The sequence below is a fragment of the Malus sylvestris genome, chromosome 11 (assembly GCF_916048215.2).
Source record: "Malus sylvestris chromosome 11, drMalSylv7.2, whole genome shotgun sequence".
In the NCBI taxonomy this organism is placed as follows: Eukaryota; Viridiplantae; Streptophyta; class Magnoliopsida; order Rosales; family Rosaceae; genus Malus; species Malus sylvestris.
The window spans coordinates 39555137-39571987 of record NC_062270.1 but is presented as its reverse complement, the minus strand read 5'-3'; the positions used below and the strand labels follow the sequence as shown (position 1 = coordinate 39571987).

Sequence of the window (16851 nt, the reverse complement as noted above, 5' to 3'; positions counted from 1 at the left end):
ATTCCTGCAGCTGGTCAAGCTTTCTTTTCATTCTCTTCGAGTAATTATTTGCAAGCACGTGTAACACTATATTCTCGTGCTTGAGCCCTTTGATATCTTGTTTAAGACTTGCCACCTCAGCCATCAATGATTCAACTTGACGAGTTTAAGTAAGTAGGCGTTGGCCCATATTGGATACAGAGTCCGCACACTAAACACTGAGAGCCAAAGAGTTTTGAACGGCCAACTCGTCAGACCGTTTTGAAAGGATTATGTTATCATTTGGAGTAAGAAGATTCCTAGCTACCACAGTAGTGGTTATGTTATTCTTCATCACAGAGTCCCCAACTGTAAGAGGACCATTAGAAGATAAGAATAACGGACACCATATATTATCATGACGATGCTCGTCTGTATCAATCCTAAGACTCAAATCTAAACAAATGTTAGATGGGAAAGCCATTTTCAGAAATGATGAAGAAAAAAAAAGTTAAATAAAATCTCAGAAGTGCAAGAAGGGAAACATTTCTACAGGTAGTAACTTTCTAAGCATACTCTTGAACATAATAGATGTCTCTATAAAAGAAGAGGCAACATAGCCATTTGTTCAGAGATTGAAGAGGCACCGCTATTCGAATTTCAAAAGCCAGATTTTCCTAAATAAAGTTCGTTGGCATTTTTCAAACACAATCTCAGCTTTTTCTGATATCGCGTGCAACTTTGTAAAAGATCTCTGACAAAGTTGAAAACGCGTAAATCTTACTATTCTAATTACACAACAGTTGCTGACAAGAGTAAAGACACCGCACCACCACTTGCTATTGGGAAATCTCTATATATGTCGACCTTCATCCTCTATTCCATGGCAAGGCATACATCCAAAACTCCTAACTTTCTTTCATCTCCGAGAATATATCTTCAACAAAGCATATCGAAATACTCAGTTTTCTTCCTCTCCGAGAATACCTCTTCAAAACAAGTCATACCAGAGCAAGAGTACCTCATATCATCAGGGACGAGAGCAAGAGTATCTCATATCATGCAATCTTCCTGTCATTTCCTTAGTCCTTGTTCTTACCTGCAAAGACAAGGATAAAGAAAGCAATATGTCGGAACCTCTACTCAAACTTTCGGTAAGGAACCGACTGCCTGGAACCTTTCCTGATTGCTTACCTAGCATTGCTCTCGAGTACTCATTTTAAACTGCTGATATGATAATTGGAGCTGCCAAGCATGATGAGTCGCTGAGAAGTGATGAACCATTCAAATGCAAAGGTTGCATTCTATTCCTGCATCAGTGGACAAATCCTAGAAGAGAAGGTGCCACACATGCATGAGGAAAACCAGAGGAAATACTACTTATGCAAGGAGAACAAGTAAGGCAAGTGAAAATGATATATTGAAGCATGTGGAGACAAACGCAATGAACACGTGCTGATTCATCCCCGACAAAGCCGAAGATCACTTGCCACGTGAAGCTCCTCATGGTCCAATTTCATTCAAGATCAAGCCTCGAAGTCCTTAAAGAAATCACAAGTCTGATTCAAGATCAAGTGTCCACCACCCTTGAATCAAATTCCGCTCCAGATAAAAAGAGTAAATTCAGATCTTTGATGCAAGTCTAGCAGAAATCCCTCCAGCTCATTTCAAGAAATAGCCTATGGAAAGTTAACAAGTAAAGCACCATTTTTCGGCAACTCTTCTTACTAAGAAACCAAAGCAAAATGATCAACGATTAGCCTAAATGATTTGAAATTAGGGGGAGCATCCAAAAACAGATCAAGATTTTAACGAGTCAATCGAAGACTTGTGGCCATCCAAGGGGGAGTGTTGTAGAACAGTGGATGTCCACTCAAAGAATTAAATAATGGGTCCTTCCACTATATGCTGAAGCTTCCTTCATACGACACATTTTCTATATAAATACAAACCCCACATAAGTCTTTAAATGTGCGAGAAGTTCACAGAAGAAATTGTGATAGAAGAAAGAGAAGAAAAAGAGAGAAAGAGGAGATGAAAGAATAGTGAGAGTTATCTTTGTACTCCTATTATTCCAAATTATAATGAAAGCACCACTGCCGCCCTGATAACGTACTCCAGTCACACTAACTGTAGAGGAACCTCGTAAATTTTGTGTCTTGTTTCTTTTATTCCACTGCATACACTGTCGATTTTACAACATTTTTATTATTTTAAAAATTACAATTTTCAGTACATGAATCCGAAAGTTACCCTCTTAAGTTTACAAAATTTGTGTCTCAATTTTTAGTTTTTAATTTTAATTTTTTTAAGCTTAAAAGTAGTAACAAACATCAGTTTATCTAAACTATTATTGTCAACTTTTTTTCCTATTTTGCCCTCATTTTTATACACATTATTGACAAAAGGAGGGAAAAATAGTAATTTTGTACCTTTTGACAAAATGACAATCATATCCCTATTTTACCCTCTTTTTTATACTTATTTTTTCAATTTTACCCTCACTTTTGATACACAATATTTACATAAGGAGGACAAAATAGTAATTATGTAACATTAAAAAAAATGCACTTATTAAGAGAAATTGTTAACACACACAAAGTGTGTGCTCTTTGCTAGTTTAAATAATAAAAACAAAATAATTATGAAACGGTCTCTAAATTAACTAGAATAATGTGCTCCTCAACATGTCAGTCTAAATTTCATTCCGTAATTTATATTAGATTAGAATATTTCTTGAAATATAGACTAATAATTGATGGATTAATTAAAGTAAATTAATTTCGTTAAACTTAATAATTAATTTATTCCTCAAAAAACGTCACTACCTTCCTAAATAAATGAATAAGCATGCCAAGAAAAGTTTGGATTTGAATTCGTGGTTTTCGGGCAAGCACACTGTTCTTACAAATTGACTTTGTCCATGTATGCATATTTTTGTATCACGTTTTGGTTTTTCATGTGTATGCGACGACTAATATACAAAACGTGATACAAAAATATCGTTTTTGGTTCACACAATTTTAGTAAATGAAGTGTTGGAGATTTTTCACCGCATTTAACACACAATGCGATATTCCAATAAATCTTATAACAAGTATATTTACTTATCAAACATTGTACCCACGATTTTTATTATAAATCAGCAGGTAGTCGCACTTATAATAACATCACATGCCGATATTAGAGTTTAAAAAGGTCAAAAGGATGATATAGGAGATATTTCCATTGAAATGTTCGAAAATCAATATGAAAAGGGCTGATAGGTAAACTTGATCCTATATTGGCGAGAGATAAGAAAATCAATGAATATCAACGATATTTATTGATTCACTATAGAAATTTTGCAGAACTTATTATAGATTTCCAACTTTTGAATTTTTTTGAGAAAATTTTCTTTTATTTTGATTAAATTTAAATAAGTTGATATCCATAGGAATAGACATCCACATGAATTAGCTTATCAACTCCCTGAACAGTACTATAAGAATTGGTACTGAACATCCCCCCTGTAATTGTGCATGCTCCCATAGCAATAATATATTTTGGTTTAGGCATTTGTTCATATAATCTTACTAAAGAAGGAGCCATTTTCATTGTTACTGTGCCTGCTGTTAAAATTAGGTCTGCCTGTCTAGGACTGGATCGTGGTACCAGTCCATAACGATCAAAGTCGAATTGTGAGCCTATTAATGAAGCAAATTCAATGAAGCAACAACTGGTACCATAGAGAAGCGGCCACAAACTGGAGAGTCTTGACCAATTTGAAAGATCACTTGATGTAGTTGAAATAACTGAATTTTGGGTTGTTCGATCAAGTAAAGGAAATTCAATAATGGAAGTCATAACTGTCTCAATCTTTTTTTTTATTGTTTGATGACTATTCAAGAGCTAAGACCATTACAATGCTCCTTTTCGCCATGCATAAATTGAACCAACAATTAGGACAAGCACGAAAATTAAAGCTTCTATAAATACGTATACTCCAAATACATCGAAACTCATTGCCCATGGATAAAGAAAAACTGTTTCAACATCAAAAACAACAAAAACTAGAGCAAACATATAATAACGGATTCTAAATTGTAACCAAGCATCCCCCATTGGTTCTATTCCCGATTCATAACTCGAAAGTTTTTTTGGTCCTTTGCTAATCGGGGCTAAAACTCCGGAAATTAGAAATGCCAAAATAGGAATAACACTTGATACTATCAGAAATGCCTAGAAAAAATCATATTCGTAAAGCAGAAACATAGACGTACTCCTATTAATGTGGAAAATATACCGTACTAGTTGATTCGAATTAGAATAAATTGTAAAATAATCCATAACTGTTTAGTCAAAACAACAGTTTATTTTGATCGAATCCCCCAGTTTCATTTGTTTCTCTCGTTTTCGCCGCAATTCAGATTACACTAAAGAAAACGAATTACAAATCGAAAATATAATTTTTTGTTTATAATTTCGAATTCTATAGAATTTTATTATATATATTATAAATAGAAAATAGAAATCTATAAAATATAGATTATATATTTCTATATATAATTTAAAAATATAGATTATATATTTCTATATATAATTTAGAATATATTTTCTATATATATCGAATTTAGAATATATAGATAATTTAGAATCTAATTTATTAGATAATAGATAATTTTTTATTTATAATTTATATACATATACTTTTTTTATATTTATATACTATATACATATACTTTTATTTATATACTATATACATATTTTATTTATATACTATATACATATACTATATATATAAAATATAGCATATTTTCATTTTCTTTTCATTTTTTATTTTCATTTTTAGGTTTTAGGGCTATACGGACTCGAATCGTAGACCTTCTCTGTAAAAAAGATCAAACTTCTTATTATCAAAATGATTTGAACTGTTTCAAAGACCCAACGTGCATTTTTTTGCATTGGGCTCTTTCATTAACTGATATAAATATCGGCTAGTCTACCACATTTTTCTTGACAGAAAGATAAAAAGATGGTTCCACGTGCTCTGATTTATTATGTGGATTCACTCCAATCCAGGAGCACTACCAAAGTGTTTCAAAGAAGGGTTATCCTGACGAAGGTATGCTTCTGTCCTAGATCAACTTAAGTTAAATAGAGTTTCTATCGCCCTCTTGAATCAAAACTAAAACTTCATACACATTAAAGTTCATAAGAACGAAAAGAGAGTTTTTTTGAGGTCCTTATACTCATTATGCCTGGCATTGAATAGACAGGGAATTCACCTTATCAATATCTCAAATCAATGAGGGGTTCTGACACCTAAATAGGCAACCGAATCGGACCAAACCCTTTGTCAGGCTATTGTTCTCTTGTTTTGTTCCCTAAAAGCAGTGTTCTAAACCGTGGGCTAGGCTGCCGCCTAGGCGCTGGATGGCGGGCCTCCGTCGCGATTATTATGAAATCGTTTAACAAATCGGAAGGGCTATAAATCGGTATCTAGGCGGCTGCTAGACGGGCTAGGCGGTCGTTGGGCAGGCAACGCGGGCTAGGCGGCCTCAGCGGCCTCTTTGTTTTGTAACAAAAAAAAAACTCTTTGTACTAACGACAATAGAGTGATCTGTTGAGGAAGGAGAGAGAGATCTGCAATTTTGTTGTTGAAATAAGAGAGAGAGAGCTGTCTGGAACTTCTTGAAACCATCGACGTCGGGGATCACCACTACACTGGCCTACACAATTCAGTTGATTTTTGAGTTGGGTTGGTCGGGATCTGTGTTTTGATGAATATGAAGGCTTGTTTGGTCGATGACAGGACGACACTGCAGGGAGAGGGTAACTGGGCAAGGCTTGCTTAAACCAGGGAGAAGCGAAGAGAGGGGATAGAGATTGGAGACTTTGGAATTGACGGCTTAAAGAAAAAGGAGATGAGAGTAAATGGGTTTGGGTAGGGAGAAGTGAAGAGAAGGGATGGGACTTTGGAATTGACGCATAAAGAAAAGTAAATGGATGTTAATGGGTTTGGGTGTCAGAATCAGAAATGATTCAATTAATAAAGGAAATTATTATTATTTTTTTTGGAAAGAAATTACTTTTTAATAAATAATGGATTGAGAATATATAATAAATTAAACAAAATATCTAGGAGTTTGTCAAATCTTTTATCATCTTTAGGTTAGGGTTTTCTTTGTAAATAACTAAATATACAAGGTCTTTTTGGGTTATGTTATTTTGGATGTATATACTTTGTGTATTTTTTTACTTTTATTTTTGCATTTTATGATTATGTTAGTATCCATAGAAGTATAGTTTGTTTTTAGGTGTAAATAAACACTTATTTACAAGATATATAATAAATTTACATAAATCCGCCTAGGCCGCCTATGCGCCCGCCTAGCCGCCTAGGCGCTAGGCCCCTGTCCACCGCCCGACTAGCGCCTATCGTTTTTTAGAACCTTGCCTAAAATTCATAGAGTAAGACATCGATTTCTCAATAAGATCAAATATTTTTTTGATTACATGATGGAGACTCCTCTGAAAAACATTGGCGCGCGTGTAAACGAGTTGCTCTACCTAACTGAGCTATAGCCCTTGTGATACATATTTTATCATGTAGATAATTTCTTGTCAAGATGAATATTACACGATCCAACATTATATCTCTTTGATACATTTGATTGGTATTGCTTATAAGTAATATTACATTTATAATCCATCAATGTGATAGGTCCCATTTGTTTCTCTTTGTGATGATAAATGACCTACTTAACTCAGTGGTTAGAGTATTGCTTTCATACGGCGGGAGTGATTGGTTCAAATTCAATAGTAGGTAGAACTTATTAGATACCAAAGTCAATGGTATCTAATAAGTTTTTCTACTCATCTTCTTTAATATCTTTTTTTATCGTTTTTGTTTCATTAGAATTTTATTCCACTTGATTGGAATTGATTCTTATTCAATCGGCAGGAACAAAATTAGGGACGAATAAGCAAAATAAGGTGTATAAACAGAAGTTCTGTTTATACACCTTATTTTGCTTATTCGGACGGACCAACTAGACTAGTTAAGACATCACATTAATAGCCTCTACTCGTGTCCTAGCTCGTCTGAGAGCTAAATTTGCCTCAATTCTTTGTCTCTTGCCTTCAGCTTTCCTCAAATTAGCTTCCGTTGTTTCAAGAGTTTGTTGAGCTTCTTGTGGATCAATGTCACTACCCTTCTCTGCATCATTTACTAAAACCGTGATCTCATTATTGCCTATTCTAGCAAAACCACCCATTAGAGCCATCGTTAACCATTGGTCGTTAAGGCGTATTCTCAAAATACCGATATCTATAGCTATGGCAATAGGTGCATGATTGGGTAATACGCCAATTTGTCCACTATTAGTAGATAAAATAATTTCTTTCACTTCCGAATTCCAAACAATTCGATTCGGGGTCAGTACACAAAGATTTAAGGTCATTTTTTCAATTTACTCTCCATTTCTAAGTTCCTAAGGTCGTAGCTTTCGCAGTAGCTTCATCGATGTTACCTACCAAATAAAAGGCCTGCTCAGGAAGGCTGTCTAATTCTCCAGAAAGGATCAATTAAAACCCTCTAATTGTTTTTGCTAAACCAACATATTTTCCTGGGGAACCGGTAAATACTACTGCTGCGAAAAAGGGTTGTGATAAGAAACGCTCAATTTTTCGTGCTCTTGCTATGGTTAAGCAATTGTCTTCAGATAATTCGTCCAACCCAAGGATAGCTATAATGTCTTGAAGTTCTTTGTAATGTTGTAAAGTTTCTTTAACCCTTTGCGTAGTTTCATAATGTTCTTCACCGACGATACGAGGTTGGAGCATAGTTGATGTTGAATCTAAAGGATAAACTGTTGGATAGATACCCTTGGCAGCTAATCCTCTTGATAGTACGGTAGTAGCATCTAAATGTGCAAATGTCATGGTCGGAGCAGGATCGGTCAAATCGTCCACAAGTACACAAACTGCTTGAATAGAAGTTATAGACCCCTTTTTGGTAGAAGTAATTCTTTCTTGTAAAGTACCCATTTCAGTACTAAGGGTAGGTTGATAACCCACAGCGGAAGGCATTCTACCCAATAAAGTGGATACTTCGGATCCTACTTGGACAAAACAGAAGATATTGTCGATAAATAGAAGTACGTCTTGTTCATTAACATCTCGAAAATATTCAGCCATAGTTAGGGCGGTTAAACCTACTTTCATACGAGCTCCTGGTGGTTCATTCATCTGACCGTAGACTAGAGCTACTTTTGATTCTGCAATATTTTGTTCATTAATTACTCCACATTCTTTCATTTCCATGTAAGATCATTTCCTTCACGAGTACGTTCATCTACTCCGCCAAATACGGATACACCCCCGTGAGCTTTGGCAATGTTGTTGATCAATTCCATAATGAGTACTGTTTTACCTACTCCAGCTCCTCCGAATAGTCCTTATTTTCCTCCACGACGATAAGGGGCTAAAAGGTCTACTACTTTAATTCCTGTTTCAAAAATAGATAATTTTGTATCTAACTGTATAAAGGTAGGTGCATATCTATGAATAGGAGATGTTGTGTGAGTATCTACAAGACCTAAATTATCAACCGACTCTCCAAGCACGTTGAAAATTCGTCCTAGAGTCGCTCCGCCGACTGGAACACTTAGAGAAGCTCCGGTGTCAATCACTTTCATTCCTCTCTTTAGACCATCTGTAGCACTCATAGCTACAACTCTAACTCGATTATTTCCTAATAATTGTTGTACTTCACAAGTCACATTAGTTTGTTGACCAACATCATCTCGACCCCTAACTACCAGAACGTTGTAAATATTAGGCATCTTGCCCGGTGGAAAAGCTACATCCAGTACCGGACCAATGATTTGAGCTATACGCCCCAAGTTTTTTTTTTCAAGTGCAGGAACCCCAGGACCAGAAGTAGTAGGATTTATTCTCATAATAAAATATGTCGAATTTTTTTGCGAAAATTACTGAAATAAAAAATAAATGTTCGATAGCAAAACAAGTTAAGTTGATCAGTTAATTCAATAAGAAATAGGCCTTAGCGCTCGATTTCGTTGGTACCATCCAACTGAATCCAATTCAATTGTTTACTTATTCAATTTCAGTGAATTGAAAAATTCAACCAAAACCCATTTTCAAAACATCAAGTGTATGAAATATTTTTTTGATAAAGTCTTTTATTTGCCTATCATTATAGACAATACCTTCCATATTATCTATGGAATTCGAATCCCAACCCTATAAATTACGATTTATTTTTTCTATCTCATTGGTCCTTATTTACGATATCAGCATATCGATTTACGCTTAGCCTATTATTTTTAGCCTAGTATTTTTCATGTTTATGGACGAATTATGCATATTTTTATATTTAGGATTTACATATACAACATATATCACTGTCAAGAGCGAGTTTCTTATTATTTAGATATTTCGATTAAAAAAAGTAAGATATTAGAAACTTGAAAAACAAAGATTGGGTTGCGCCATACATATGAAATAGTATACAATAATGATGTATTTGGCGAATCAAATACCACGGTCTAATAACGAACCGTTCTGATTAGTTGATAATATTAGTTGATAGTTTTGTGAAAGATTCCTGTGAAAGGTTTCTTTAACTTCATAATTTATGTCGAGTAGACCTTGTTCTTGTGAGAATTTCTAATTGATTAGTTATAGGGAGGGACTTATGTCACCACAAACAGAGACTAAAGCAAGTGTTGGATTCAAAGCTGGTGTTAAAGATTATAAATTGACTTATTATACTCCTGACTATGAAACTAAAGATACTGATATTTTGGCAGCATTTCGAGTAACTCCTGAACCTGGAGTTCCACCTGAGGAAGCAGGGGCCGCGGTAGCTGCTGAATCTTCTACTGGTACATGGACAACTGTATGGACTGATGGTCTTACCAGTCTTGATCGTTACAAAGGTTGATGCTACCACATCGAGCCTGTTGCTGGAGAAGAAAGTCAATTTATTGCTTATGTAGCTTACCCCTTAGACCTTTTTGAAGAAGGTTCTGTTACTAACATGTTTACTTCCATTGTAGGTAATGTGTTTGGGTTCAAGGCCTTGCGCGCTTTACGTCTGGAGGATTTGTGAATCCCTTCTGCTTATGTTAAAACTTTCCAGGGCCCGCCTCATGGTATCCAAGTTAAGAGAGATAAATTGAACAAGTATGGCCGCCCTCTATTGGGATGTACTATAAAACCAAAATTGGGGTTATCCGCCAAGAATTATGGTAGAGCAGTTTATGAATGTCTACGCGGTGGACTTGATTTTACCAAAGATGATGAGAATGTTAATTCCCAACCATTTATGCATTGGAGAGACCGTTTCTTATTTTTTGCCGAAGCAATTTATAAAGCACAGGCTGAAACAGGTGAAATCAAAGGGCATTACTTAAACGCTACTGCAAGTACATGCGAATAGATGATCAAAAGAGCTGTATTTGCTAGAGAATTGGGGGTTCCAATCGTAATGCATGATTACTTAACATGGGGATTCACTGCAAATACTAGCTTGGCTCATTATTGCCGAGATAATGGTTTACTTCTTCACATCCACTGTGCAATGCATGCAGTTATCGATAGACAGAAGAATCATGGTATACACTTTCGTGTACGAGCTAAAGCGTTACGTATGTCTGGTGGAGATCATATACACGCTAGTACCGTAATAGGTAAATTTGAAGGGGAAAGAGAGATTACTTTAGGCTTTGTTGATTTACTACGTGATGATTTTGTTGAAAAAGATCGAAGCCGCTGTATTTATTTCACTCAAGATTGGGTCTCTCTGCCAAGTGTTTTGCCTGTGGCTTCAGGGGGTATTCACGTTTGGCATATGCCTGCTCTGATCGAGATCTTTGGAGATGATTCTGTACTACAATTTGGTGGCGGAACTTTAGGACACCCTTGGGGAAATGCACTTGGTGCCGTAGCTAATCGAGTAGCTCTAGAAGCATGTGTACAAGCTCGTAATAAGGGACGTGATCTTGCTCGTGAGGGTAATGAAATTATTCGTGAGGCTAGTAAATGGAGTCCTGAACTAGCTGCTGCTTGTGAAATATGGAAGGAGATCAAATTCGAATTCGAAGCAATGGATACTTTGTAATCCAGTAATTACTTACTATTAGTTCTCTTAATTGAATTGAAATTAAAATTGAAATTAAACTCGGCCCAATCTTTTACTAAAAGGATTGAGCCGAATACAATAAAAAGATCCTATTGTATAGATGTATAGATTTTTGAGAGATACATACTTATATAGATATACAAGATCTTAAATACAAAAATATAAGACGAAACAACTTAAACTCTTTTTTTTATTGTTGTGTTGGATCCACAATTAATCCTATGGATCCCTAGGATTGGTGCATTCTTATACTATTTTTTTTTATATATTATTATCTCCGGATCCTGCGTTTTTGGATCATGATCGAGCCAAGTATCACAACTTCTTCTACCCATCATGTATATTGTCCTTTTCATTTTGTGTTGAAATATAAACTTATTATATTAGTAGGCGAGATTTTACGAAAAAGGTTATTTATATTCCTTTATATTCATAGCATAGGAGAAACTACTATTTTTTTTCTTTTCAATATCCCCTCATTATTAGTTACTAACCCTAGTGATTGGATTTATATGCTTATTCTGATCGGAATATTCAAATGATTTTCATGGAATGACTATTCATCTATTGTATTTTCATGTAAATGAGGGGCAAGAAAGTTCTATGGAAAAATGGTGGTTCGATTCGATGTTGTTTAACGAGGAGTTAGAATACAGGTGTAGGCTAAGTAAATCAATGGACAGTCTTGGTCCTTTTGAAAATACCAGTGTAAGTGAAGATCCAATTTTAAATGATATGGATAAAGACATTTTTAATTTTAGTGACAAGTCTAATTACAGTAATGTTGATCATTTAGTCGGCGACAGATACATTCAGAATTTCATAACTGATGACACTTTTTTCGTAAGGGATAGTAATAGGGACAGTTATTCCATATATTTTGATATTGAAAATAAAAATTTTGAGATTGACAACAACCGTTCTTTTCTAAGTGAACAAAAAAGTTCTTTTTATAGTTATCAGACTTCTAGTTATATGAATAATGCACCCCAAAGTGACGATACTCGCCACGATCGTTACATGTATGATACTAATTCTCATTATAGTTGGAATAATCACATTAATAGTTGTATTGACAGTTATCTTGGTTCTCAAATTTGTATTGATAGTTATATTTTAAGCAACAGTAACAATTACAGTGACAGCTACATTTATAGTTACATTTTTGGCGAAAGCGTAAATAGTAATAAAAGCGAGAGTTCCAGTATAAAAACTAGCACATATGATAGTGATTTTAGTATAAGTTCTAATAATTTAAATGTAACTAAAAAATACAGGCATTTGTGGATTCAATGCAAAAATTGTTATGGATTAAATTATAAGAAAATTTTAAAATAAAAAATGAATATTTGTGAACAATGTGGATGTCATTTGAAAATGAGTAGTTTTGATAGAATCGAACTTTCGATTGATCCCGGTACTTGGGATCCTATGAACGAAGACATGGTCTTTCTGGATCCCATTGAATTTCATTCGGAGGAGGAACCTTATAAAGATCGTATTGATTCTTATAAAAAAAATACAGGATTAACTGAGGCTGTTCAAACAGGCACAGGTCAACTAAATGGTATTCCCGTAGCAATTGGTGTTATGGATTTTCAGTTTATGGGTGGTAGTATGGGATTTGTAGTGGGCGAAAAAATCACACGTTTGGCCGAGTATGCTACCAATCAATTTTTACCTCTTATTCTAGTGTGTGCTTCCGGAGGAGCACGCATGCAAGAAGGAAGCTTGAGCTTGATGCAAATGGCTAAAATATCTTCCGCTTTATATGATTATCAAGTAAATAAAAAGTTATTTTATGTAGCAATCCTTACATCCCCTACCACAAGCGGGGTGACGGCTAGTTTTGGTATGTTGGGAGATATCATTATTGCCGAACCCAATGCTTATATTGCATTTGCAAGTAAAAGAGTAATTGAACAAACATTGAATAAGACAGTACCTGATGATTCACAAGTGGTTGAATATTTATTCCATAAGGGCTTATTCGATCCAATTGTACCACGTAATCCTTTAAAGGGCGTTCTGAGTGAGTTATTTCGGCTACATGCTTTCTTTCCTTTGAATGAAAATTAGATTAGAGCCTTAGAGTCTTAATTTAATATTTAATAAGAGTATTAATTGAATAAAACTTAATAATTTTTTTTATGTGTGGTGATCAAGTAGTTATTTAATTTATAGGAATCAAAGTCAAAATCCGAAGAATGGATTTTGACTTTGGTAACATAAGATTGAATTGTAGAAAGAACCATCCGGATCGTTTTTTTATCGATATTCCTGGTTACTAATACTAACTAGGAAATCTCAATTAAACAAAAGAGTGAATTCTTTCACTTTCTTCCGTGGAATTAGTTAACAAGGTCTTGCATCTTTCTATATCTCCCGAAAAAAATCCCCCACTAAGAATCCTTTTTGTTGGATCGTATTATAACGAATTCTTTGGGAGTTTTTAGGAAATACTTTAAAATTTTATTAAATTATGAAATTTATAAGACAAGAAAAGATAATAACTACTAATACAAATAATAAAAGGGTGGATTATCGTATATATATATTTCATGTAGAAACATGTAGAAAGATGAATTAGAAACATGTAGAAAGATGCATAGGTCCATTTATTTATATATTTATTGTATTTTATTTATTAATATATATTTCTTAAAACATATACTTATAGACTCCCTATCCCTATTAAGTATATATATACTCACTTAGGTATACTTAGTATAATATAACAATTATATATGAATTATAAAATATCTTTATAACAATATAAGGATAAGGTTCAAATATAAAACAATAAATATAACAATAAATAACAGGTACAAATATTAAATCAAGGTACCCATTCTATGATAACTCTCAACAGTCTCCCCTCCATTTTTGTGCCTTTAGTGGGCTTAGTATTTCCGGCAATTGCAATGGCTTCTTTATCTCTTTATGTTAAAAATCTTATATATATATATATATATATATATATATATATATATATATATATATATTCAAGACTTACTTGGATCATAACACAGATATCTATTTAGTAAAATATGGTATAATATGCGGCTTCCTTGGAGCATAAGCTCTTATGTATGTGTAAACGTGATAAATGAATTATAACTATTTTCAAACAGATCGGGATCGGGGAGAATTTCTGAAATGTAAAGTCAATATATCTATATGTATTAGGAAATCATATGAAAGGGATGTTATTATTTTAGTTTGGATCTAAGAAATTTGATGAATTATCTCTAAAGGTTCACATCATAATAGTGCTGGTTGATGAGAGTTACTTCGGAAACAAAAAAAAGTAAAAAAAAAATTATTTTTGTTATTCTCCCAATTCCAATAAAATGCAACTAGGTCTAGTTAGAGTATGAGTTGGCGATCAGAACGTATATGGGTAGAACTTATAGCGGGGTCTCGAAAAACAAGTAATTTATGTTGGGCCTTTATTCTTTTTTAGGTTCATTAGGGTTTTTATTGGTTGGAAGTTGGAACGTCCAGTTATTTTGGTAGGAATTTTATATCTTTATTTCCTTCTCAGCAAATAATTTTTTTTCCACAAGGTATCGTGATGTCTTTCTATGGGATCACAGGTCTTTTTATTAGCTCCTATTTGTGATGCACAATTTCGTGGAATGTAGGTAGTGGTTATGATCGATTAGATATAAAAGAGGGCATAGTGTGTATTTTTCGTTGGGGATTTCCTAGAAAAAATTGTCGCATATTCCTCCGATTCCTTATGAAAGACATTCAGTCCATCAGAATAGAAATTAAAGAGGGTATTTATGCTCGTCATGTCCTTTATATGGAAATAAAAGGACAAGGAGCCATTCCCTTGACTCGTACTGATGAGAATTTTACTCCACGAGAGATTGAGCAAAAAGCTGCTGAATTGGCCTATTTCTTACTTGTACCAATTGAAGTATTTTGAAAAAAGGAACTGAAGAATGAATACTTTGCAAGAGATAAAAAACTCAAGAATCATCTTTTTTTTTCTATAGCATAACTTAACTGAAGTTTCTTCATAACGCTTACTCGAGCCAAAGCAAACGTATATGAAACAATTCTAAAACTAAATTGTTTATGTCCACAATTTTTTTTATGCGTATGTAAATCCACTTAACTCATTTCAGTAACAAATATAAATGATAGATTCATCATATATCAAAACAAAACATTTCATCATAAAGTAAAGAATTTTTTTTCTAAATATTTGATATTTTGATAGAACGGGAGTTCTTTCGTCTCGAAATCCGACTACTATTAATTTGAAGAGGGCTCTTTCTTATTCTATATTCTTTCTAAATTCAAGGACTAACCGTTGTGCTGAATCACAAAAAAATCCGGAAATACATCGATGACTTGTAATAGAACTTATGCTTGATTGAAATATTAGTATCATATAGAGTCAACGAATGAGGTGCGTTCATTAAAAATTTTAAAATTCACAGACGAAAAAATGGCAAAAAAGAAAGTATTAATTTCCCTTCTATATCTTGCATCTATAGTATGTTTGCCTTGGTGGATCTCTCTCTCATTTAATACAAGTCTGGAATCTTGGTTTACTAATTGGTGGAATACTAGGCAATCCGAAATTTTTTTGAATGATATTCAAGAAAAGAGTATTCTAAAAGAATTCATAGACTTAGAGGAACTCTTACGTTTGGACGAAATGATAAAGGAATACCCCGAAACACATTTACAAAAGCCTCGCATCGAAATCTACAAAGAAACGATCCAATTGATCAAGATGCACAACGAGGATCGCATCCATACAATTTTACACTTCTCGACAAATATAATCTGTTTCGGTATTCTAAGTGGTTATTCTATTCTAGGTAATGAAGAACTTGTTATTCTTAACTCTTGGTTTCAAGAATTCCTATACAACTTACGCGACACAATAAAAGCTTTTTCTATTCTTTTATTAACTGATTTATGTATAGGATTCCATTCGCCCCACGGTTGGGAATTAATGATTGGCTCTGTCTACAAAGATTTTGGATTTGCTCATAATGATCAAATTATATCCGGTCTTGTTTCTACTTTTCCAGTCATTTTAGATACAATTTTTAAATATTGGATCTTTCGTTATTTAAATCGTGTATCTCCTTCACTTGTAGTGATTTATCATTCAATGAATGACTGAAAAGTGATCGAACGATCCAATTATAATATTTGTTACTTTGTACATAAGCAAAACATTCAAAATTGTACTTACTACCCATCCAAGGGATTCCTCCAATATTCCAGTAAAATTGTTTATATTTAATATTTAAGTAAATAGCAAAATTATAGATAGGGAACTATACTAGCGACCTACCTAATTTTATTGTAGAAATTTTCGGGATCAATGATTGGACCATGCAAACTAAAAATACCTTTTCTTGGATAAAGAAAGAGATTACTCGATCCATTTCCGTATCGCTCATGATATATATACTAACCCAGGCACCCCTTTCAAATGCATATCCCATTTTTGCACAGCAGGGTTATGAAAATCCACGAGAAGCGACTGGCTGTATTGTATGTGCCAATTGCCATTTAGTTAATAAACTCGTGGATATCGAGGCTCCACAAGCGGTACTTCCTGATACTGTATTTGAAGCAGTTGTTCGAATTCCTTATGATCTGCAACTGAAACAAGTTCTTGCTAATGGTAAAAAAAGAGCTTTGAATGTCGGGGTTGTTCTTATTTTACCCGAGGGGTTTGAATTAGCCCATCCCGATCGTAT

The 16851-nt window shown here is 34.0% G+C and overlaps 2 protein-coding genes and 3 pseudogenes across 2 annotated transcripts; 3 read left to right on the top strand and 2 right to left on the bottom strand.

The window, feature by feature from the left end:
• Positions 1-6403: 6403 nt before the first annotated feature.
• LOC126588602 (ATP synthase epsilon chain, chloroplastic) lies at positions 6404-7500 on the bottom strand. The gene has a single exon (XM_050253706.1). It carries the CDS (start codon positions 7401-7403, stop codon positions 7002-7004), a length of 402 nt encoding a protein of 133 aa, XP_050109663.1. The 5' UTR covers positions 7404-7500; the 3' UTR covers positions 6404-7001.
• On the bottom strand, positions 7426-9319 carry LOC126588597 (ATP synthase subunit beta, chloroplastic-like; annotated as a pseudogene).
• Positions 9320-9453: 134 nt separating this feature from the next.
• LOC126588598 (ribulose bisphosphate carboxylase large chain-like) lies at positions 9454-11193 on the top strand (annotated as a pseudogene).
• Positions 11194-15509: 4316 nt separating this feature from the next.
• On the top strand, positions 15510-16398 carry LOC126588601 (chloroplast envelope membrane protein-like). The gene has a single exon (XM_050253705.1). The coding sequence runs from the start codon at positions 15576-15578 to the stop codon at positions 16263-16265; it is 690 nt and encodes a 229-aa protein (XP_050109662.1). The 5' UTR covers positions 15510-15575; the 3' UTR covers positions 16266-16398.
• A 79-nt stretch (positions 16399-16477) lies between these two features.
• The window catches only part of LOC126588600 (cytochrome f-like), a 980-nt pseudogene continuing 606 nt past the window's right edge, over positions 16478-16851 (top strand).